General features: G+C 33.6%; 2 protein-coding genes across 2 annotated transcripts; both read right to left on the bottom strand.

Annotated features, from left to right (window-relative positions):
• Positions 1-10,536: 10,536 nt before the first annotated feature.
• LOC124363155 (serine/threonine-protein phosphatase 6 regulatory ankyrin repeat subunit A-like) lies at positions 10,537-12,073 on the bottom strand. Its single transcript, XM_046818296.1, has one exon. It carries the CDS (start codon positions 11,944-11,946, stop codon positions 10,708-10,710), a length of 1,239 nt encoding a protein of 412 aa, XP_046674252.1. The 5' UTR covers positions 11,947-12,073; the 3' UTR covers positions 10,537-10,707.
• Positions 12,044-24,625, bottom strand: LOC124363154 (serine/threonine-protein phosphatase 6 regulatory ankyrin repeat subunit C-like). The gene is made up of 2 exons (XM_046818295.1): positions 24,321-24,625; positions 12,044-13,518 (listed from the first exon to the last, which is right to left on the bottom strand). Exon 2 carries the CDS (start codon positions 13,376-13,378, stop codon positions 12,044-12,046), a length of 1,335 nt encoding a protein of 444 aa, XP_046674251.1. The 5' UTR covers positions 13,379-13,518; positions 24,321-24,625.
• Between the last annotated feature and the right edge of the window lie 210 nt (positions 24,626-24,835).

Below are 24,835 nucleotides of genomic sequence, written 5' to 3'. Positions count from 1 at the left end.
GAAGTAAGACAAGTCTAGACTTGTCGAATACTTGTATTCCATCACTATTATGGTGAATGTCTTAACGCCCCTCTGTTCAGTTATTGTAACCTTGCACACCTAGAACCTTCATCATTTTAGTCAATATGCACTTGCGTTCCTCGTATATCTCAAGACTAAAATAATTTTACCTCAAAAATATATTTTTTAATAATTTTACTAAGTTAGTTTGTATTATTAATATCAAACCCCATTGAAACAAATGGAATACAATTTGGACTTTTAAGTTTAATTTGTTTTTAAATAATGTAGTAAAACACACATCAGGATTTCTATCAGTGTAACATGTTTCAAAAGCAATCTAACCGTGGTGTTCATGTTTTAACAATCCCAAATATACGAGTTGCCTCTGGAAGAACTTTGGAACCAATTCCTTAGTCTCTTATCTAATCTCTGTTATTATCGTCTCCCTATTCAGTTGTTCTTGTGACCACGTGGTATGAGGTAGATATTAATTTAAATTTTTTTTAAAGTACGTAGTGTAAGTTTTGTTTGTTCTAAAATGCCGTTCTCCAAATGAGGAGGCATTCCAGATGCTTATGGTGTTAGGGAAATGTTTCCAAAATTACTCAGCTGCCGCTCTTCTTTATGCCCAACGTTATCCAGACCGCGAACATCACTCCAGGAACGTTTTTTCAAAGACTTGCTAGTCGAGTTCGTGAAACAAGTCATGTTCAACCTGACCACATCAAAGGAAAGGAACTCGTTAGACCCGTGAGAAGTGATAGGGCCCCCGAAGTTTTGGCAGCCTTTGAACTGAATCCGCATGATTCTACACGAAGAGTAGCTCTTGATTCTGGTATGAGTCAAAGATCTGTTTTAAGAATCGTTCACGATCATAAAATACACCCATATAGGATGTCATTACATCAAGAACTCCATGGAGATGACTACCTTCATAGAATAAACTTCTCTTTGTGGGCTCGAGAAAAACTACAACAAAATGAAAACTTTCACCGTAACATTCTGTGGTGTGACGAGGCTACGTTTAGGAGTAATGGAGAAGTGAACCATCACAATATGAGATACTGGGCGTTTGAAAACCCACACTGGATGCGAGAAGTGGACGACCAAAGGTACTGGACCCTAAATACCTGGTGCGGTATTATCGGTGACAAAATTGTAGGGCCATTCTTCTTTGACGTTTCGCCTTGACCGAGTAGTTTATATCAACTTTCTCATTGGTCACTTGCCTAATTTATTGATCGAAATCCCTAAGGAAGTCTTACAACGTATGTGGTTTATGCACGATGGGGCACCAGCACACTACGCCGAAGATTCTCGATTAATTCTAAACGAGCAATACCCTGACAGATGGATTGGAAGAGGCCGGCCCTGTGAACTACCCAGCGAGATCTCTTGATTTAACGTGTATGGACTTTTACTTGTGGGGTAGACTAAAAGGCCTAGTGTATAAATCAAGACCAACAACTAGAGAGGACATGATGCAGCGGATAAGGGAGGCTATAATCACGATCGGTAGAGAAGAGATAATGAGAGCTGTAAATAGCTTCACCTCAAGGATTGAACTCTGTCTGGAAAACAATGGGTTGCAGTTTGAGCACCGGTTTTTAACTCTTCATGAGGTCAGTTACTACGTTATTGTTGGTTTTAGTTTGATAATTGATAATTGGTCATATTGATAATTTACCATGATGCTGCTGTAACATGGTAGATTTGTTTTCAAACCCAGTTTGAAGTGTTTATCTTTTTTAATAATGACAGGATACTCCTTCCTTCCATGGCACTCACATCAATGATTAAATAACAACAGGTTTTCTCCTATACATTTTGTGTAATTTAAGTGTAAAACTTTTTATAATTCAAAATGTACTACGGTAATAACTGGATAAATTTTCCTGTTTCATGAGAGAACTCAGCACTTATCGTAAGACATTATAGTTTACAGTATTCCAATATCTTTTTAAATTTTAAAGGACTCTTAAAAATTGGGTACTGTATTTTTTTAATCATAAACATAAGAGACGAGTTTACTGTTGGAACTTTTTTTACTTGCATATTGCACTGACTTTTATAATAAATACATTGAGTAAAATTATTTAAAAATCTAGATTGGGGCTGTTAAGTATTTCAAAATTCTATGTATTTTTAAAATGTGTAAATTTTGGGTTAGGGTGGCATTTGATGATATTTTTCGGTAAGCCGTCTCATCATTAGCTTTGAATAAAAATATCGTCACATTTGTGCAGGTAGTTGCAATAAATTTACCCACAAACCCCTGATTTTTTAACGTTTTGGTGTACCCTGTACATAAGCGGCAAGATAGGTTCAAACTTTTTGCATCAAAATAACCAGTGAAGAAATACCTTTAAAATGAGGTATAACTCAACATACCTTTGCATTTGAAAATTTTTCAAAACCACACCTACCCCCCAAAAACTACCCTTTTGGGGAGTTTTAGAGATTTCAAAATAATTTCTCCAAATTCTTTGGGGTGGAAATAGGGGGGTTTAAGTTGTTACGAATAATCTACCTCGTTTGGTTTGGCCGCTATACGTACTGTACGGGTGGTCTGCCTCACCCTGTATAATCGTATAACGTGTCTTTTTGGTTCTCAGCTTATCATATGGCGGTATATGAGTCGGTAAAATTTCTTAAATGCATAACTCAAGTTTCGCATACAGTTAAACGTTAATAAATTAATGAACTAACATAAAAAATAATATAACAAACATTGTGGCTTTTTACAGACTTCAAATTATATAGGTTAATACTTTCACTGCCGGTTCTTAATATTCCTGACCCCGGTCAATAATGGCGGCTTTTTGTTGCTTTATTGTAACTTAATATACCTACTCAAAATAAAAAAGGAAATTAGCATTTACAATGCATCGTAGCTAATAGTCTTCCCTTTAGGATTCGTTTCTGAAATTTTGAAATCTAATGTACCGGTATACGTTCTCACAGAGAGTGTTATTTACATTTAGTTATAACGTTAACAGGGAAATAGTACTTAATAGTCAAATATCAAAACATAGTTACTCATCAACATTCTTGCAATATAACACTAATTATTAGTTTGTTTTATGTGCTACATAAGGCCCTTGCAATGATAGCTGTGGGACTTCTCGCGCAGTTCTAGCGGAATGTCCGTGAACTACTCGGGTAACAACACAACGGCAGCATGCTGTAGTCGTATTTAGATAGATTGAAGCGATCATTATATACGTGTAGTTATAAAGTTAAATGTTAACAGGGAAATAGTACTTAATAATCAAACATCGAAACGTAATTAAACAACACCATTCTTGCAATATAGCACAATTTATTACTTTGTTTATGTGCTACATAAGGCCCTTGCAATGATAGCTGTGGATAAAGATTCCTAGAGCAATCTAGCGGAATGTTCCGTGAACTACTTGGGTAACAACAACGCAACGGCTGCTGTAGTATTATGCCCTACACACAAATACTGCTACCCTGGGGGGGGGTGGGGGGGGGGGGGGGTGGGGGGGGGGGGGGGTGGGGGGGGGGGGGGGTGGGGGGGGGGGGGGGTGGGGGGGGGGGGGGGTGGGGGGGGGATAAGATTTTAAAGGGAAACCATTGGGGTTGGTTAAAGTAGATTAAAAGAATCTCAAGTGAATCCAAGAAAAATTGCTTCAACAACATCTGGCGTGCAATATATAAAATAACTATCATCTTGAGCGCTACTACTAGTATTGCACAAGCTTCAATATCTGCATCTGTACAAATATTACACAAGTCCACTGGTTTAAAATTGTTATCTTATACAAATATAAGTTTACCTCCTCTCATGTACCAGTTTTCTCTTATAAAGTTGCTAAACTTATCGTCCGCTAAACTTACATTGACAAAACTAAAAATATGAGTTCTACTGTTGTAGTAGTAATGGGTCCAACAGTGTGTATGTTGTGATTAGATGTAAACTTCCATCCATTCTATTTATTTATTTCAACGGTACAACACCAATTTTACAAATATTACTAGTAGATCCGAATGAAAACCAATAGATAATAAGTATACAATAAAACAAAACAATATCAAGGTATTTTAACAGATATGAACTAATTGTAAAAACAGAGACTACGTAGCTCATGCACCACTTCAGTCTCTCAGGAAACCAATAGCATCTGTCCGGAAAGAAGAATTCCCCGAAGGAAATTGACGGAGGAAGAAGCCGCTTTGCCAGTCCTCAGGAGTCTGGATATGCTGTGGTTTTGAGTATAATTAGTTGGCTGAATTAGTACAAAAACTGACTTCGAGCGAGTCCCTCTCGGCACAGTGAAAGTCACAGCACCCAGCAGTTTTAATACCTTAGTTTTGATGCTAAGTAATAGGTAGATTTATCTTTAAAACGTTAACTGTGACAGAAGCCTTACGGTGCAGAGCATATAGAGATTATGTGAATGTCTAGTTCAACTCCAGTCAACCTTGCTCTTAGTAATGCTGTCACAGAAGACTCAGCTGGAATCTGGAGTCATGTTTGTCTGAAGAGATAAAAAAAGTCAGTGAAAAAGAAGCTCAAAATTAATTCTTTATATTGTTTTAACATCACGTTTACTACAAAATTTAGTGTAATCTAGAAGGATTCACTGTTTCTTCAGATGCAGAACTGAGTCCACTACAATGTTTTAGAAACAATCTCTAAGTATAGTGGAGCAATGAGTTTTCTTTACATAATGTAGCTATGGTGGGAAGAGTTGATTCAATGTGAAAGTTGAGTTAAGCTACAGACCATCTTCCTCTTAGTGCAGCATCTGAAATCTAAAGCTGTCTCATACTTGACTCCTAGAATATGGAGTCATATTCATCTAAAGAGATCTAAAAAAATGTCGATGACGAAGAAGTTCAAAATGAACTCTACATTGCTTTGATTACAGAGACTCCTGACTACAAAATATAGTGTAATCTACGTGAAGAGGTGTTCTTATTGTACAGGTGTAGGTGTTTCTCCTGCCAACCAAAATTGGAACTTTGAAACTCCTCTCCTCTCTTCTGCCACACCTAGGATTGAGAACTTTTAGTATGTTACACTACAAGACTCCATACATGTCCCATAGTCGATTTTTTTCCGCTTATTGATTTTCCTTCTAGAACCTGTATTGGGCCATTCGTTGACTGGACTACTACTTTTTGAAAATCCGGTGTCTCTAAAAAGTCATTGTATCTAAATTATATTCTTTATACATATATGAAGAGAATTAAACAAAATAAATTATACTGTAATTTCCATTATTACAACTATTGGTTAATTTATGGTTAAATTGTAAAGTTTGTAATTTTTGAGCAATAACTTATCTACAGTTTGTGCATTTGAAGATGACAGTCACATGTGAAAGTTACTTTTCTTCCAAATAAAAGCCAGAGGGAATATTCTTATTCCATACACATTTAAACTTTGTAAAAAAATATATATAGAATAAATAGAGTAGGTAAAGTTTATCAATCTTTAAAATTAAGATTAATCTTTGATTCAGAGATATGTATTATTAAGTGTACATAGTTAATTCTTCTGAAAGAAAGACTGATCTAAAAAAGTTTAAAATAGAATAAACTACATCTAAAACAATAATTAACTTCTGAAAATGAACTTATATGAAAACAAAACTCAATAGGCATACTTAGAAAACTTTGAGTGTGTAAAGCTGTTTCTAATATGTAAAGGCAGAAAGTTGTATTTAGTTATTTTGTCTAGGTTCATAATTAATTATTCTTATGCACATATAAGCAAATCTATCATAATTATCACAATGTATTCTACTGCTGGAAGCCAATGTTATGAATGATGTTATTTTCATTATAAAACTGACAGCAATGTAATTGTTTTTCACATTTTATATACTAGTATTGTAAAAATGTAATGGATTTGGCACTATACATAAAAGTAAAGTAAATCAAATAACAAAATTTTGTAAGTATTCCTAGTTCAAATTGAAATTTATCTCTGTATACTACTTTACGCTTTCAGAACTATTGAATAATTTGTATATCTATGAGGTGTGGCTAGAAAATAATTGAGGCTGAAAACAAATTTTACTTACAGATAATTACAACTTTTACTATCCCCTACAATGTACTCCCCTCTATGATCTCTAGATAGCTCCAAGTGAATCTTCCACTGTGTTTAACAATTCTGCAGATCATTTTCCATAACTCTGTTCATGACTTCTGTCGCTTTTTCTTTAACTGCTTTAACAGTCTCAAATCTTGTTTCTTTCAAAGCTCACTTGATTTAGGGAACAAAAAAAGTCCCAGGGGGCCAAGTCGGGTGGATGATCTAAGATGGGAATGTTGTGTTTGGCCAAAAAGTCTTCACTGACAAGGCTTTGTGGGGTGGAGCATTGTTCTGATGGAGGATCGATGACTTGATTTTTCCACAAATCATTCTGCTTTCTCTGTTTTGATGATCCCTGTTCACTCAGAATTTGCTCTGATAGTCAATCGAACAAGATTACCAATATTTTCAATGTTAGCATCAGTTTTTGGTGGTTTGCCAATGTGTGCGTCATCACTTGTGTCTTTGTGACCATCTTTAAATTGTTTAAGCCACTCAAACACTGGTGTTCGTGATAAACAGTCGTCACCATACACTTGTAACATCATAAATGTTCGCACACTGCTCTTTAGAGATACTCAAAATATTTTCCAACACAGGTTGGTTAAAAAGTTGAGTGATTTTAATTGGTGGAAAGAGCGGAGTGTGAGGGTGAGTCATGTTACTAGCCGTACGATATTCAGCCCTATAGGTAAACCGCTTCCAAAAAAACCTTGGTTAATTTGAGTTCACGCAGGGTGGGGTAAATACCCTTCTAAGTATCCCCACCACTGCTCGGCGCTCACTCAATTTGATCAGCTGACTAATCCGGCTTAGTTGGTATTGTTCACTTCTGCGACTCGTTCAGTTGAACCGGTCAGTACAGAGTTACTGAGCCTTCCCGCTAGAGCGTGTTTTACCGGTCATCGTGTTCAACAAAATGAACGACTGAATGGAATTACCAAGTGAACGAAAGGATCCGCCTGCAAAAAAGTGTTTGAATAGAGAAGAAACAATATATCTTACAGTGGATGGATAGATATATAACAGTAAATGTATTGTATTCACAACAGTATGTATTCCGGAATCTAGTAAATGTAAATATATATTATTATTACAACTGATTAAAAAAATAATTAATTGTATGTTACTATATACATTACTAAATATTTTAAATTTTAATACTTATGAACAATGGACTTGGTTGATTGATATGCCTTTGATTTATCATAAGGTAATTTCACTACAAATGGTTCAGTAAATTACTAAGCATCAAACAGACACATTGCTCGTTTGTAAATTATTTATTTTTATGAATAACACAATTTATTCATTTAACCGATTAAGTTCCCACCACTTTTCATAATACCCAGGTTGACTATAAGTTTTAACGATTCATTAAAATAATATTACGCACACTACTACACAGAAAGCCTCCTCTCAGATCGACCCTGCACATCGCACCTAAATCGACCATGTGTTACCACATAACCTTTTAAATGCTAATTGGCAATCAATTTTTAACAGCACTAATGTAAATGTTTTTGCACTACAACTTCAGAATATTAGTACAATTTCAATAGCCAGTTGAATAAATTTAAAACTAGGTCAAAACAGCTAACACCATGGATTACTTCAGACAGTCCAAGATATAAGAGAAAGAGATAAATTAAGTAAATTGGTTAAAAAGCAACCATTTAATGTGGAGCTTAAACCCCGCTATGTAAATTACAGGAACATAAAAGCAGAATTTTAAAGCAACTAAAAAAAATATTATTTTGTGTGACAAATTCAACCGAACTAATGGGGATTTAAATATGTTTTGGGGGGGTTGTAAATAAATTGAGTGGTAGAGAGGTTAACAAAGTCTCTTTCCAGTTAAATAAATATTTGCCAAATACCAAATTATTCAATGACAAAATTAAGCTTGAAGTAGCCAACGAATTTAATGAATTCTTTACTAATGTGGGTAAGAACTTAGCAAACTCTAATGGCTCAAATATAACAATGTTTTTCGAAGACCGAGGCTTAATTCGACCTTCAACTTACGCACTGTTACAAAAGGTTATACGTTACGTATCCAGTTTGGGAGGAAATTCCGCTCCTGGACACGATTCAATACCTGCAAGTATATTTAAAAATATTCACATCATAATGTGAATGTGTCATTTTTGAAAAATAGAATCCCCAAGTACATTTATGCCTTCAGACAATTACGAAAAGTAGTCACAGATAAAGAAATTAAAGTGGCCTATTTTGCTTTCGTTCAATCCCAACTTTGATTTGGTATTATATTCTATGGTGCTGCTTTCCAAACTATTCTTGAGCCACTAATTATTGAACAGAAAAAATACTAAAAATAATGTTCTTTAAGAGTACAACATATTCTTCAGAATTACTTTACTTAGAGGCAAAACTAATGACTATAAGACATTTGTTTATCAAAACAATTCTTATTTACTTATACACTAATTTTCATACTCTTTTTGCGTTGACAACTTATACTCATAACACATGATACTCGCAACAAGTCGGCATTACAGTTTCTATATTAAAAAAAACATTCAGCGTAACAAATTTGTATTATATTTCTCATGTTTTGTACCGTAACGTGTTTGAGTTACAACTTCGCTTATGTGTTTCAATTACCTAATCTTTACTGGTTTAACAAACGCATGAAGGATTGGTTACTATCGTTAGATGGCGAAGAAGTATATAGACTTGTCCCTTGTTATCGCTGAACTTCTAACCCTTCCTCACTATTTATTGTTATTCGGTGTGTCCTTCACTATAATTACCATAATTAATACTTCATACGACAGTGCAGCAAAACTACATTTATACTCGGTTATGTATCATTATCAATGTGACTCATCAATTGCCTGCGTGGTCACTGTTGTCATTGATATCCAGCCGGATTAAAAATAAATTCTATAACCATTTAATAATCTCAAAAATTACACAGCTACTATTTTTTTATACTTATAATATTGTTTGTTCTATTATTAGTTTTGAGTTCCAATATTCACAACCAGGCCCATGTAGGCTCTTCCCAGTTATACTATTCTTCTTTTTTTCAAATTTTAATTGAATTAAATAGTATTACTACAAGATTTATATAATAAGAAATAATTAAATACGTATAAGTACTGTATTATTTCACTGTGACACATGGTTTCAGACATTGTATGTATGTGCATACGTTTGTTGCAATACGTGTATATGTATATGTGTTTTACTGTAGTATTTTTGGGAAAATAAACCATTTTCATTTCATTTCATATACCTGATTTGGGAAAAAGTATCAAATTTATTCAGTTGCCAGGCAAAATTGAACAACACTTTCAAAGTGAACGGGTCTTTTGAAACACTTTGATCCGGATCAGTTGTTGACCCATTCTAATTGAACGACACATTTCTAATGGCCACTGCCATTGCACGGCTAACCTCAAAACAACACCGAGCAGGGATCACTTCTGGCTGGTTTATACCTACCAGTTGAACCCACCACTGGGCACAGCAAAAACCGATGTGCCACTTCAATCTGGGCCACCCTTTGGATGTCCAGTAGCGGCACATAACTAACCGCAAATGATTCTGGGGTTCATGGGCAATTCGATAGGTCTAGTCTACTGTGGAAGATGACTGTTGGAGTTGGTGGGGTTTGTTCCCTTACCTCAGAGGTTCTTGTTAGCCTCAAAAAGGGTGTGCCACCCCCTGCCTACTTTGACTGGAGAGGCTGGTTCAGAGCTGGCCTCCCCATCTTCCTTTGAGATGTACTGCCCTAATTCTTCCTCATGGAACTCGATAGGAGACGGCCCCTACTACCTAACCTTACCCATCCTGAATATCCTGTCACTCCGGAAGCAGCGCAAAGGTTCTTACAGGACTAAGTGCAATTTATAAGCTTCTTGTCCTAAGAGAAGAAAAAAAAAACCTCAAAAAAATGCAAGCTTCCTGCATACATCTATGACTACATTAATATGTTCAATTAATATTTTACGCTTAGACTTCGACACTTGTATATGCCTACACAAAAAAGAAATATAATAGTTTACAACAAGTAAAGTAGCTGCAGTGTAAACAAAACTGTGAGAGCGAGACATGATCCACACAGCTGATAAACAGATACAAGAAGGTGCTGGTCCCACTCCCAACCCCAACTCCCCGCCGGAGGGGGGCCCCTCCTGCGCGGTACTGCTCAGAAATTTGCTTCTGCGCAGGTTTCTTCAATAGCGGTTGACCTATAGTGCGTTTGTCCTGTGGCTCCACCAAAACTAGTCCAGTTATTTTCTAACCAAACCTCATAAAAAACAATTTTAGATTGGCAATGTCTAACAACAGTTAAAACTTAGACCTACTTATAACTATGGTGAAAAAACTACTATCAAAAGTAAACAAATTTTTTTTATATAATTAATTATGAACACCTTTAGCAAAGGTGAACATTTCACAATATTTGCTTACCTCATATTCTGTAGAATTTCAAAGGTACATCGTACTTTTCATTTGTTGTGCCATTCTTGTTAACATGTTAAGACACAGTTTTATTTGAAAGAAATAGTCCACAAGTTACTTGCTATACAAAGAATTTTCAAATTTTCAGCATCTTTCCACAATAGCATGTAGTTATATGAAATTTTAACGTGCACTTATTTGTGCAATAAACTTTTCAATTCTCGGTCACTTAAATAAGACATAATATGTCTTTTCACCTCATTTGGCAATGTTATATCAATTTTAGCACTCACATTTTCTACTGCTAAATCTAACAGTTTATGCCTAGCTTTTGCTCTCTCAAATGTTACTCTTAAAAGCTGGGCATACAAAGGAAACTCTACATCCAAATTAGGAGAGTATACTGCTTCTTCCATGGATTGTTTCATAACAAATTTAGGATCCCTGTATTGGGAAAACACATCATAGAGATTATTGCTACCAATTTTCTTTGTTTTCATGTGCTTCAGTTCTGTTAAGCATGTGGTTTGAAATGAACCAAGTGGTCTATCATTAGATTTGATGAGGTCTGACACAACTTCTTTATTCAAATATAGTTCTAAATTAGCACATTCAGCTTTGATGATAAATTCTGAAAAAATATTTGGCAGATTAATACAATCCTCTCCATAATCTAGTGGTGTTTTCCCTCTATAATCTTTTATATCCATGGTAGCCCCATAATCAAGCAATACTTTAGCACAGTCATCTCCTGTCCACATACAGTATTGAATAACCACGTGGAGAGGAGTTCTTCCTTTTGAGTCTTGAATATCAACTAAAGCTCCTCTCTCTAAGAGTTTTCTTGACAATGACTCTGATCCACACTTAGCTGCATAATGGAGAGGTGTGTTTCTTCTCTTGTCCATCAAATTTACTTTAGCTCCATAGGTAAATAAAGGATCAAGTCCAGCAAAAAACCGGTACAATATTGCTAAATGAAGTGGTGTTCTGTAACACTTATCTCTAAGGTTTACATTTGACCGATTTAGTAAAAGAATTTCTGTTACTTCCAGATTTTTACTTGAAATTGCATAATGAAGAGGAGTACTTCCTCGATTGTCTTTTTTATTTACATCTCCTCCTTTATCAATTAATGCTTCAACCAAAGTCTTATTGTTTGCTAAGACAGCCAAATGAAGGGGTGTTCTGTTTTCAACATCCCTGTCATTCACACTTGCTTCTTTCTCTAACAGTAGTTGAACTACTTGTTGAAATGATCTTGAAACAGCAATGTGGAGAGGACTTTGTAATTTGTTGTTTTTTGAGTTCAAACAAGCTCCATTATCTATCAATGCTTTGACCAGATCGTAATCCCCATTTGAAACAGCAAAGTGAAGAGGACTGTTTGTGTCTCTGTCCTTAAAGTTCAACATAGTTCCCTTGTCCAACATAACACTTACTTCTGAACCAAACTCTTCTCCACAATTGTAGAGTGCAAGGTGAAGTGGTGACTTGTTTTCCTTATTTTTTAGGAAAACGTCGGCACCATTATCTAACAACAAACTCAATTACAGATGGTGTTCGGCTCAACACTGCCAAATGTAGAGGAGTAAGACCTGCATTGTTCTTTATGTTTACTCCTGCTCGCCTTTCAAGCAGGAGCTCAATACACTGAGAATAATATCCATGAGAAATAAATATATGGAGAGGAGTATTTCCTTCATTGTCTTTTATATTTACTCCCCCACCATGATTTAATATAGTTTTTACTTTTTTCAAATCATTCACCACAATATGAAGGGCAGTTTTTCTTCTATCATTTTTCGTATTAACTTCTGCTCCTCTTTCCAACAGTAAGTTAACAGTACATATGTCACATTGAACAGCTCTGAGGAACGGTGTAGCCCCATATTTGCAGTCTCTTACCTCCAGTAAAGCTCCATTATCCAGCAATATCTCACATATCTCCTTTGACTTAGCAAGATGAAGAGGTGTTTGGCCATCACAGTTTTTCTCATTTACTTTGGCATCTAATGTTAAACATGTTTTAACATTATAAAAAAAATTCACTCTTACTGCAGTGTGTAAAACTGTATTACCTTCCCCGTCTCTCTCATTTATATTGGCACCATGATTTAACAATGTATCAAATATACCTTCATTCATATTTATAGCAGCCAGGTGAAGTGGTGTAGTTTCGTCACACTTTAAGTTCACGTTAGCACCTTGCCTAAGTAATAACTCAACACCAGCTTTAAAGTCTCTTTTAATAGCAGAGTGAAGAGGTGTCTCACCTTCATTATTCCTGATATCCACCACTGCACCTTTGTTGAGAAGCATTTGTGTAATATCAATGTACTGTCTGCAAATGGCGATATGAAGAGGACTACTACCTTGTTTGTCTTTGTAGTTCAAATCTGCTCCTTTCTTTAACAATAACTCCACACCCGATACAAAATGTATGTAAACAAAATGATGGAGTGGTGGAAAATCATGCACTTCATTTTCCAAATAAAATCCTTTGTCTATAAGAGTTTCAATCATTTTTAAACATCTTCTTTTAATTATTAAATCAAGAGGAGATTTTCCTTCATGATTTAGTAGATTTAGATTGCCCCCTTTCTGAAATAATTTTTCAAAAATAGTTGCATTGTTTCTATAGACAGCCAAATGTAAAGGAGATCTTCTTCTGTTGTTTACTATATTAACATCTGCTCCCCTCTCCAGCAGTAGATCAACTGCAGGCTCTGAACTCCTCCAAACCGCTTTGTCCAGAAGTGTTCTACCGTATTCATCTTGAGTATTTACATCCTGACCTTGATTTAGTAAGGTTTCCATTTTCTTCATCAAAGAGATCTGTACTTTTTCAGGGACCATTTTCATGTTTGATTATAAGCAAGACCACTTTTTTATTTGTTAATTACTCGATTACCTATGTGTACTTAATTATATGACTGAATTTTACTCATGAAAGAACAGCTGTGTTGGCTCCAATAAGAAAGGTTATTATGTTGTTCCAGGGCCTGAAACAAAACAAACTAATAAGAGCATTGTCATTACTCATCTATCCAGTGTATGAAATTAAATCCTTCCAACAAAATTCAATTTAATGGGCGATAAAGGAAATATTAACACGTTTACGACATGTACCCCATTGGGTAAACACGATTTTTCATAATTGCTATAGTGTACCTGATCGGGTACACGCCAGGCTTACGTAAAGTGCGTAGAACATCCGATGGGGTACACGTCAAATATTTTCTTATGAGTGTTTTTTGTTGTTTGCCTGTGTTGGTGTTTTGTGCCAGATACTGATGTACAAGGTTGTACACTGTATACCAACTAGGTGCGATAAAGGTGCTAGACATATTGCACAGTTTGTAAACAGGCAGGTACATGACAATCTATTGGCAAAGTGCAAAAAACTGTGAATTAACTCGATTGATTTTATTGCGAACGTACTGGATACCAACATATGTGTTCAATTGACACCTTTCAAGAAAGAGCTACTCTACCAGGTGAAAAAAATTATGGGATTATGGATGGAAGTTTATTTGGACTGTAGAAGGAAAAGTTTTTGCAAAACAATCTTAGGATGACAAAAGGGTTCATGTTACTTTACTTGACCAAATTGAGAAACTTATCACAAGTGGACATAAGTAGTAAGTTAAAGTAGTTACACACAAAATAGTAAAGTCAGTCAACACTTTGGGAGGGAAATTTAACATTTAAATATTCAAAGTCTGTGGAGACACTTTGATGAACTGAGCATGTATCTTAAAGGACTGTCATTAATGAACAATATAATAGCATTGTCAAGGGTCTGGATCAAGAGTGGGGAAGAAGACCAGAAGTACCAGGTAACAGGATATGACATGATACTACAGCCAAGGACAGAGAGAGAATTCATCGACATCTACATGGACTCTGGCCTCCTTATGGCCAGGCTCATCTCACGTTCCACTGAAGAATAAATGCATGTTGATTTTAACGTTACCTCCAACAATAGCTCTTTAAGTATAACACTTTTTGGGGTATATCGAAATTGTAAATATACATTTAAGGAGTTTAAATATGATTTTATAAATATATTACAGAAAATTTTACAGAAGACTCTACTATTATTATATGAGATACGAATATATGTTTAATGAAAGAGATGGGTTCAGCCACAGATTATTTAAACTTAATTTCGTCCTATGAATTTGAAAGCTTGGTGAATGTACCAACTAGAGTTTTTATATTACCACTGAAACAGTTATTGGCCAATTACTGTTAAAAATTGAAAAAAATAAATTATGAGTTATGTTTCCGATCATTTTGATCTCAGTCTCACTTAATTTGGGAGTAGTAATACATTTCATAAATTAAAGTTTGTGTTAAGGTTTTAGATCAGAAGCTTTTTTGTAGACAATTAAGTTTAGCTTACTGGAACCCGGTGTACAATTAAAGTAATATGTGAATAAGAGTGTAAAAAATTGCATAAGATATATACTATAATAATTGTTATAAAAATGCTTGTTTATTGAAAAATCTCAATAGTAAGAATAGAATAAGAAAGGAATGGATTACAGATAACATTATTTATTTAATAAACAAAAGAAATAACTTGTTTGATATGTAAAATAACAATAGAGGTACGGTAATTTAGTTTCAAGGTATAAGACAAATTTTACAAAACAAATTAAAAAAAGTACTGGAATGGTATTACAATAATTCTTAAAAGAAAGAAAGTATTTATTCAGTATAAACATCCTAATAATATTATAAATGTGAAAGTGCCATTGTTTGTTGGTTTTGCTTTCACATACAGAATGAGTTTTATGTCCTGGCACACCTGGATATAATTTAAACGGCCCGAGATATCTATGTGAAACTTTGACCCTACATATTATAACATATTTTTTTAATTTTTCTAGTTGTTGAAAATTTTGCCCCCCTCTTCTAAAGGGGGGTAAAGGGGGCAACTAAACATTTTCAAATACAAACCCCTATCATGTGACCCCTTATTTTAAAGGGAATAAAAAAAGAAATCCAATAATGCAAACTAGAAGTCTCTACGTTTATTTTAACAAATTTTATGACAAATTTACAATTGAGTAAAGGGGGGCAACTAAACATTATCAAATACAAACCCCTATCATGTCTCAAGTTTTTACACATGTCTAGCACACTGTCAAACAGCCGAAGGTGAACAGTTTGAACACCTGCTACATTAAAACAGGTAACTGTTTTTAGAATTTGCGTTAGTGTTGACTCATTTTACGATAAACAGGACAAGACAGTTACTGATTTTATTATTGTAAATTTGTCATAAAATCTGTTAAAATAAACGTAGACACCTCTAGTTTGGATTATTGCATTTATTTTTGTATTCCTTTTAAAATGAGGGGTCACACGATAGGGGTTTGTATTTGAAAATTTTTAGTTGCCCCCCTTTACCCCCCACTTTGCTCAATTATAAATTTGTCATAAAATCTGTTAAAATAAACGTAGAGACCTCTAGTTTGCATTATTGCATTTCTTTTTTTATTCCCTTTAAAATGAGGTTTCACAAGATAGGGGTTTGTATTTGAAAATGTTTAGTTGCCCCCCTTTACCCCCCTTAAGAAAAGGGGGGGAAAATTTTCAACAACTTGAAAAATTAAAAAAATATGTTATAATAGGTAGGGTCAACGTTTCACATAGATATCTCGGGCCGTTTAAATTATATCCAGGTGTGCCAGGACATAAAACTCACTCTGTATAAACTATTGAACCGATTTTACTAAAATTTTACTTGGACATTCCTAGGGCCCCTACGATGAACATAGGCCTATTCTTATTTTGTAATTCCTTTCAAGCTACGCCCCACTAGTTTTTAAAGCAGCAAAAAAATTTCAATTTAATCATAAGAGTTGTGTAATGTGAATTCAATTAACCAGTTAAATACATTCAGCTGTTATGTGTAAACATTAGTATTATGACAGCACTCCCATATGTTCAATTATTTTAAACAATATTTTCATTTTGTTTACATTTATAGAGTGAAAGCATAACAAAAGTAACAACACTTCTTATTTGAAAATTGTGACAAGAGGTGCTAATTTATTTATACTGGGTTACAAAGCAATACACAAGACACTAAATGCAATTTGTATGACACAAAATCGTCGAGGTGACATTGCATCCATTTCTCACTGATGAGGTATACGATATTGATTAGGTATAAAAACACTTGATTCCTAGACTAAGACTGGACGGAGGAAATAGTATAATAAAGCGAAGATGGATTGGGAAGCAAGAACTTTACTGTATCATGTGTTATCTTTACATATAGATGGCAAATGTCGTAATGTAAGTATTGAAATGTGCTAATATTACTGAATATGATTTCCATATGTAATCTTCTATATATATAAATGCGAATGTTTGTTTGTATGTTCCGTTATAACTCTGGAACCAATGCACGAAACATCGTGAAATTTTGTACAGTGATTCTACACGTTCCTGGAAGTAACATAGGCATACTTTTAGAGAGGGAAACATAGATTTAATTAATCTTTTAATTATAAATTGTTGTTGATGTTGGAGTGTTTTATATTTGATCCGACAGACTGCACTACGACCCGTAATACAAAGCGAACTGATACTTAACAGCTGTTAATACTTTCAGCTGAAGTTCATCAAAGAGGCAGAAACATTTGTTTACATTTAAAATTCCGAAAATGTTTATTGTAAAGTGCTTGATCAGTAGTGTAATGCAGGTTGCATAGAGGATGTCATTGCCTAATTTTAAATTCAGATTGCACCAATGATCAATAAACTATCTAATGCAATGAAAATACTATTAAACGCTATTACGAAAATAACCTCATTGTACAAATCCGTGAATGTTTGTACATAAGGTAATCGAATTTGGTTACATGGAAGTTAAATGAAAAGAGCTGAAAGAAGACACTTTATGATCGAAATTGGGTTTCTTTGATACATTTTCTTGAAGGCACACTCCTAAATAATACTGGAAATATCTTAGACAGAAAAGTAATTTTAACAGACTGAATTTGATTCTTTATAACCTAATTAGTTTACCGAGATTCATCCATATACATTTATTGTTCTGAATAACTTATCAACACCTAGCAAAAACCACGAATGATAGAGGCAGGAATATGTACCACCTTCACAATGCGCCCAAGAGACTCATGAAGGAATGACTATCAATTATCTCAGCAATGCTTAAAATGTGATAGAAAAAGAATAAGTGAATATAGTTTACTGTTTTCAACGGGAAATTGCGTGCGAAGCCACAGGCAACTGCTAGTTATTTATAAACACAAATTAATTTATTATTATCATGTTATTATTTCTACTGCTATTTCAGAGCAGTGCCATACCAATTTATAGTTTATAAGTTTTTTGATAAACAGAAATTATTATAAGTCAAATGAACACACAACAAGAAGTAATGGACTAGGGTGAATGACCTTCGAAACATCAGTTGTCTGAATCTTCTACGCAGAAATGTAATTGGCGAGAAACCTTTGTTAGCACATGTCAAATTTAGTTTAAGAGTTCCTCGATAGGTTACAGCACTCGCTGGACATAGAAGTATAAATTAAAATAATAATAATAAAGTGTTTACATAGTGTCCAGTAGTACTGACCATACGAGCAATGGTCGTATTCTGTACTGGCCAGTACAGGTGGCCATTCGAGCAACCAGGACATAGCGTAAAAAATTAAAGCCAAGCTGAGGTGGAAATGTCAGCGGGCAGTACAGCTGGCCATTCGAGCACCGAGGACAAACTATAAATATTGCTTTCGAGTGCATAGAGTTAAGTACATATTTACAATTGAATTACATGAAAAATGTTATGTAGCATACACCACATCGTCAATTTCCATCTTGGACGTACATCTTTTTTTGAGTCACTTGAATCAGTAACAGTTAGCGGTACTTTGGGATTATACCGACCACACCAGTATGAAGAACACAAAAATAGAAATTTATAGAAACAAACATGATAGAACGAAAAAACAACTCTTCAATTACAAAATTACAAACTTACAAGCATTTCCAGGTATTGTGATCGGTATTTTTGTCGCTGTTATCTTATCTTTCTCGAGAATCCTGATTACGGCAGGCCGCGCGGCATCACGTGATTTGCACGGTACATAATTGCCTTTCCATTACAATTCAATTTATATTTCTGATTTAGCCCCTCTAGAATTTGATATTTTACTGATAGGTACTATCTCGAGGGATGTTTTTCTTTCGTCGACATCAGCACGGGGGGCAGCACCGAAGGTGCTGCCGAAGCCCGCGCTGATGGCCGGAGGCACTCGCATTTTGGGTGGCGGAATGTGATCAAGAATAAAAACAAGTTTTGAGTGTTTTTTTAATAAAGAGTTTAGTTTGGTAAATGTTTGTTTTTGTTGAATTTTTGTGTTTGGAGAAATGTAGAGGTAAAACACGGAAGTACAACAAAGCGATGCACCAGCTGAACGGGCGGCGAGACTCTGCAATCACGTTATCTACTAGACGCTCGACTTTGACCTCTGTCTGAGGATGGGGAGGGGTTGCGATAAGACAATTCCTGTTTTATATTGACGAAATATTGTTCTACGCTAATCTAGTAATCAGTAGAAACGAAATGTGAAATAACGATTCATGTCTGGGTGTGGTCGGTATAATCCCAAAGTACCCAGTTAGCAGTTAGATATTTTTGCAGTTTTCTTTGCCTTCAGTGTCGTCCAATGGTGATGTAAACAAACTAAAACCATCCTTCAAGGTAATAACAACCAATAAAATATGACTCTAAAATTCGGTAACTAATGCTTACTAGCTAAACAATTTTGCAAACTCACCTAACCATATTATTCTACATAGCATGGGGATGGCTGAAAATAACCACTACCGTAGAAGTGCACAAACCATTTGAATTCCCAATAAATTATTAAGTACAAAGTAAAATAAAACAATACAATGTCTCTTCTATTCATGTAGTATATGATAAAGTGCACTCATGACACTAACTTTTACATAAAACATGCAAAAACCGCCATCTACTACCTACCACGACAAAAGAAATAAATAATTACTATATCCGTAAATGCTAAACAACTAAACCTAAATAATCAGGAAAAATAAATATTGATATGCCCAAGAAGTTGCACAATAGTTCACAGTACCAAAATAACAAAGGAGAAACAATGAATAAACTTCTCCAAGGAGGTGAAACTTGTGACCAAAATAGTCATAAATTACCAGACATCTCTTAAATTAAATTTAAATACAGTTTGGAGAACTAATCTTTCTGCTGAAACTATCATGTGACGGTTGACAAATAGTGGTGGGAATAACTGAATGAAAATAACTGGTTAGTTTGGTTATTTTAATTTAATCAATTAGTCGGTTATTTTTTACATTTAATTGATTGCGCAGACTTAGTCTATACTTGAATTAGTAATTTATTCTAATCAGTATTTTAGCTACGCCAATCTTGTACTTTAACAATTACCTTTCTGTTAACTTTAGTGATTTGTAATTAAAATAAATTATAGTATTACCATTTTAATGGTAATTATATTGTAGCCTATTAGATATTATATGGTAATATAACATTTCAAAATTATATAACTAAAATTAAAATAAATGAATGAAAATAAGTAATAATACGATTACAAAATTTCGTTTTAAATTTACTTTCTAATTTTCAACATTTATTTTAAAACATTTCTAACAATTTTGTTACAATAGTTTAATTTAATTTCTTGGTGTATTTGATATGTTTTAACTAAGCTAGCCATTGTTACTCTGTAAATACAGTGGTTAATTTTTCATTTCTCCATTAGGGTTTTTGTTCTCGTAAGGTTCCTTAGAAAATGTAAAAAAATCAAACTTAGTGCACTGTGTGTGCGACATACCAGTATTAATTAAATTGTCATTTTGTGTGTATATTTTCTTTTCTAATCCAAACATTGTTTGTAATTGAAGTCAGAAGTAATTTTATTTCAATAACGCTGAATTAACCTCTTGTATTATGTTCTAATATAAATAATGAGTTTTATATTTATGACTTATCTACTAATTTTATTTATGTTTAAGGGTAGGGTACAATAAGTGTACCCCGGTGTTTTATATCGATGAATATAATCATCGATACCTAATATTCCCATCTTGAATTCTAGACTATCAATTGATATAAAACTATCTATAGTCCTAAATGAGAATCATGTTTTAAATTAAAATATGAATATATAGGAAAACTCATAAATAATAGGCGAACCAGAACGAGAACGATCAAATAGGAAAACTTATAAATAAATGAGCCACAATTTATATTGTTTATGTCATAATTATTGAATCTTATAAATAAAAATGAATGGTGAAATGTGTTGGTAAGCGCTAATTTTGATAACGGCTGGACCAATTCGGTTAATTCTTTTTGTAAATATCCATTGAAATCCGAGGAAAGTTTATATGAAGAAAAAGATAAGAAAAGTTACCTTGAATATTTTGGAATTCAGAAAAAATTGTAGTTTTTACGTTTCATAATTCAACTTAAACTGGCACTAAACAGCTGTTGACAGCTATAATTCGACAAACTTTCTGAAACACCTGTTTACATTTAAATTTTATCAATAAATAAACAGTGATTGATCCGTAGTGTAATGCAGATAGTAAATAAAACATTAATATATAAATTTTACTCCATATTGCACCAGTGACGAATTAAAATCATCTAATGCATTAAATACTGTTATAAAACTAACCTTAATGAACAAAGTTATGAATGTTTTCACATAAGTTACTTTAAACTGGTGGGCTTCCATGACATTATGATATTACATTTTAATAATGGCTTATGGAAAAACAGAGAAATGAATACTAACATGCCTCAACGATTCATTCTTTCCCTGGCTACAGTCCAAAAAACAAGTGTAAGGCAAAACTTTAATAACGATTATTTTGGAATGTTACATAACCTTATTAAGGATTTCCCCCTTATACCGAAAGTACATAAGAAGTAGGTAGGATTTCCCCCTAGGTCGTAATAGGCTTTTCAGTCCTACTTATGTGTGTATTTTCTTCATCAGGACAAGGCAAACTCAACTATGTCAACACGATTTTGACCAAAATATATTTTTGAGAACTATATAATCGAACAGATATATAGTATTTTGATCGAGGCAATATGGCAAGCTAAACTGTGACATAGTAGGTAAGTGAATTTAAACGGTCTTAAGTAGGCACTTTTTAACTGAAGTAGGCATCTCGGTCCTACATAAGTATATATATTTTTACTTTGTCAAAACAACAAGGCAAACTCTACTACGGTACTGGAAATATCTTAGACCTGAAATATATGACAAGGACTGGAAATATACGCTTTTTGACCAAAGTAAGCTCCCGAGACCTGTGTGATCAGAGATATGTGTTTTATTGATCAGGATGACAAGGCAGATTCAGCTGTGACATTATGTATATAATTAATTAGAACCAGAAATGCTCCTAGACGTGCCAAACATGATAATTAAGTTAAACTCTGATTATTTACCATGAACTTAAATAATACCTACCTGATGTATGCCTACTTACGTTTTAGAATTTTTACAGGACTCCCATCATATTACATAATAATTGCTTTTACTAAGTATATAAGAACTTCGGTTCTAAAGATTGCATGCAAAGCCGAGGGTAATAGCTAGTTTGTATAATTATACATATGTAATTATATATTATTACATGTACGTGTAATATTAATTATTATTGTTACATTTACGTAACCGTATATACAGTAGAGTCCCGTTAATCCGACCTAATTGGGACCGAGCCCTATTCGGATTATGTGATTGTTCGGATTAGCCAGAATTACAGAAAAATACGGTTTTAAACTTGAGAATGGGTCTATTTTGTTATAGAATTATCAACATTGTTTATTAAAACATGTTTTCTGATTGTTGCATTGTATTTCTTGACAAATAAACGTGTTTGCGAATACTAAGCACATTTACCGTATTTAGTGTGAGAGTTCTATTGTTAAGCAATGTGAGTCATCCAATAAACTCTCTTCAATGCGACAGAAGACAATAACTGAACTTATGTCTTTTAACAATTAATATTGTACTCAATAATAATATCGGTACTGTACGTCCAATTTTTGTTTGATTTCACTTCTTAATACAGTAATTTAACTCATACTTAACCTATAAGTTTCAATTTGGTACTGTATTTAACTTCAATATTTATGTACTGTACCGTACACAATTTGTCTTAATAAAATACTGTATGTCTATTTAATTAAAGTTTTCTTTGTTTATGTACGAAATGATGCACCCATTTTCATTTTTTAAGTAATTAGTTCCTATAACTGTTCATTATCGTTATAAATAATTCCTCCTGGACCTGTTCGGATTAACCGACGTTCGGATTACACGTGTTCGGATTAGCGGGACTCCACTGTATATATATATATATATATATACATATATAAATATATATATACAATTATATATATATATAATAATAATAATACAATTACATACGTATTTTTTTAGTGTTTACAGCTGTTGATATAGATTAAGTTAATTGTTCAAAATAATTAATCAGTAACGATTGGTTATATTGATAGTTATGATTAAGAAATATCGTTTGCCAATTTCGATATAAAAAACCGGGTCCACATATCGTACCCTACCCAAGTTAAATCACAACATATTTATATTACAATTTTCATTATAACTTACTAATTCATCTGATTAATGTAAAGTGTACACAATTAAGTGGGGTAGGGTACGATAAGTGGACCTGGTTATTTATATCGAAGAATGTAATCATTGATACCTAATATTCGTATCTCAAATCCTAGACTATAAATTGATATAAAAGTATCTATAGTCCTCAATAGCAATCATATGTTTTAAATTAAAATATGAATTTAATATTTACAGTGATCAAACAAATTACTGTATTATAACCAAAGTTAGGAAAACTGAAGACGACCATATTTGCTCCTCTCACAGTTACAGTTGTTTCTTTCCCACAAATTTCACATAATGGGTTTTTCGGTACGAGTCCAACATGTTGAAGCCACGAAACATATTGTCTTATCTTTCAAAGCAACGTCGTTTTTTAAAATTGACTGCCATTTTTAATAATCAAATGTTACTTATCTAAAATTTAAATATTATCTTAAGTGTATTATTTGAAAGTGTTTACAGCTGTTGATATAGATTATTTAAGTTAATTGTTCAAAATAATTAATCAGTATCGATTGATTATAATTAAGTAATGTCTAATATCGGTTGTCAATTTCGATATAAAAACCGGGTCCGCTTATCGTACCCTACCCATTAAGTGAACCAAATAATCTGGTTTGAATTTTTAAATTAGCCTAATCGGTTATTCATTCAACTAAAATAACCGATTAAAGATCGAAACAACTGGCTAGTTAGTCAGTTATATAAAACCGTTCAGTTATCCCATCACTATTGACAACCCTGTCATCCCCTCCTCTTACACCTACCCTTCTTGGTATATTATCTTACCCCTACAGAGAAACCGTGATTCCTTTCTGTTTCCAAGATTGATGGACTGATTGAGATATAACCTAAAAATTTTAACACTTCAATAATTATTTTGAAATATATAGTTAGCCACCCCCTACAAATTCTAAATTAAACTAAGGTAAAATGGCTAAAGTATCAAAATTTTTAAAGTGACATCACTTTATATAATAGGCTAATGGGTATACTCAATTTCTGAAGACTGATTAGTTTTTAAATGTTATATAAAATAATGTAGACCTATTTATCAGAAAATTAGTCAAATAAAAACTTACCACAATTTCAGTTTCCAAATTAGGTACAATATTATGCAACGTTAATATCCAACTATGTAAACATTGCACAACCTGAACAATAGGCTAGCTATTTTTAATTTTTACTGCCAATAGTAAAGTTCGTGTCAAAATCATATTCACAGGGAAACTACAGTATATAAATTAAAGTGAGAATTGACATCAATTGTTGGTAATTGAAAGACGAGATCAAAACAGTAGCATAAAATGCAAGAGTGAGACAATTTTAGTAACGGACCGACCGTGGACAAACCGACTCATGTAAATGAATTCTGAGATCCGTCAGATCATCTGATGAATCATAACAAGCTTGGATATCGATATACCGATATTATCGAATCTAAATATCGATATCCTTAATATCGACCGATATAAATCAGAAATCAGAAATTCTTTATTGTCAGACAGTAGAACACTGCAAAATAGCGTCAACAATATTATGTAATAGTTAATTACATTAAGTTATTTTCAGAATAGCCCAATAAAATTAAATATAA

Source organism: Homalodisca vitripennis, chromosome 5 (genome assembly GCF_021130785.1).
Source record: "Homalodisca vitripennis isolate AUS2020 chromosome 5, UT_GWSS_2.1, whole genome shotgun sequence".
NCBI classification, from domain to species: domain Eukaryota; kingdom Metazoa; phylum Arthropoda; class Insecta; order Hemiptera; family Cicadellidae; genus Homalodisca; species Homalodisca vitripennis.
This window is presented reverse-complemented; position numbering and strand designations above follow the sequence as displayed.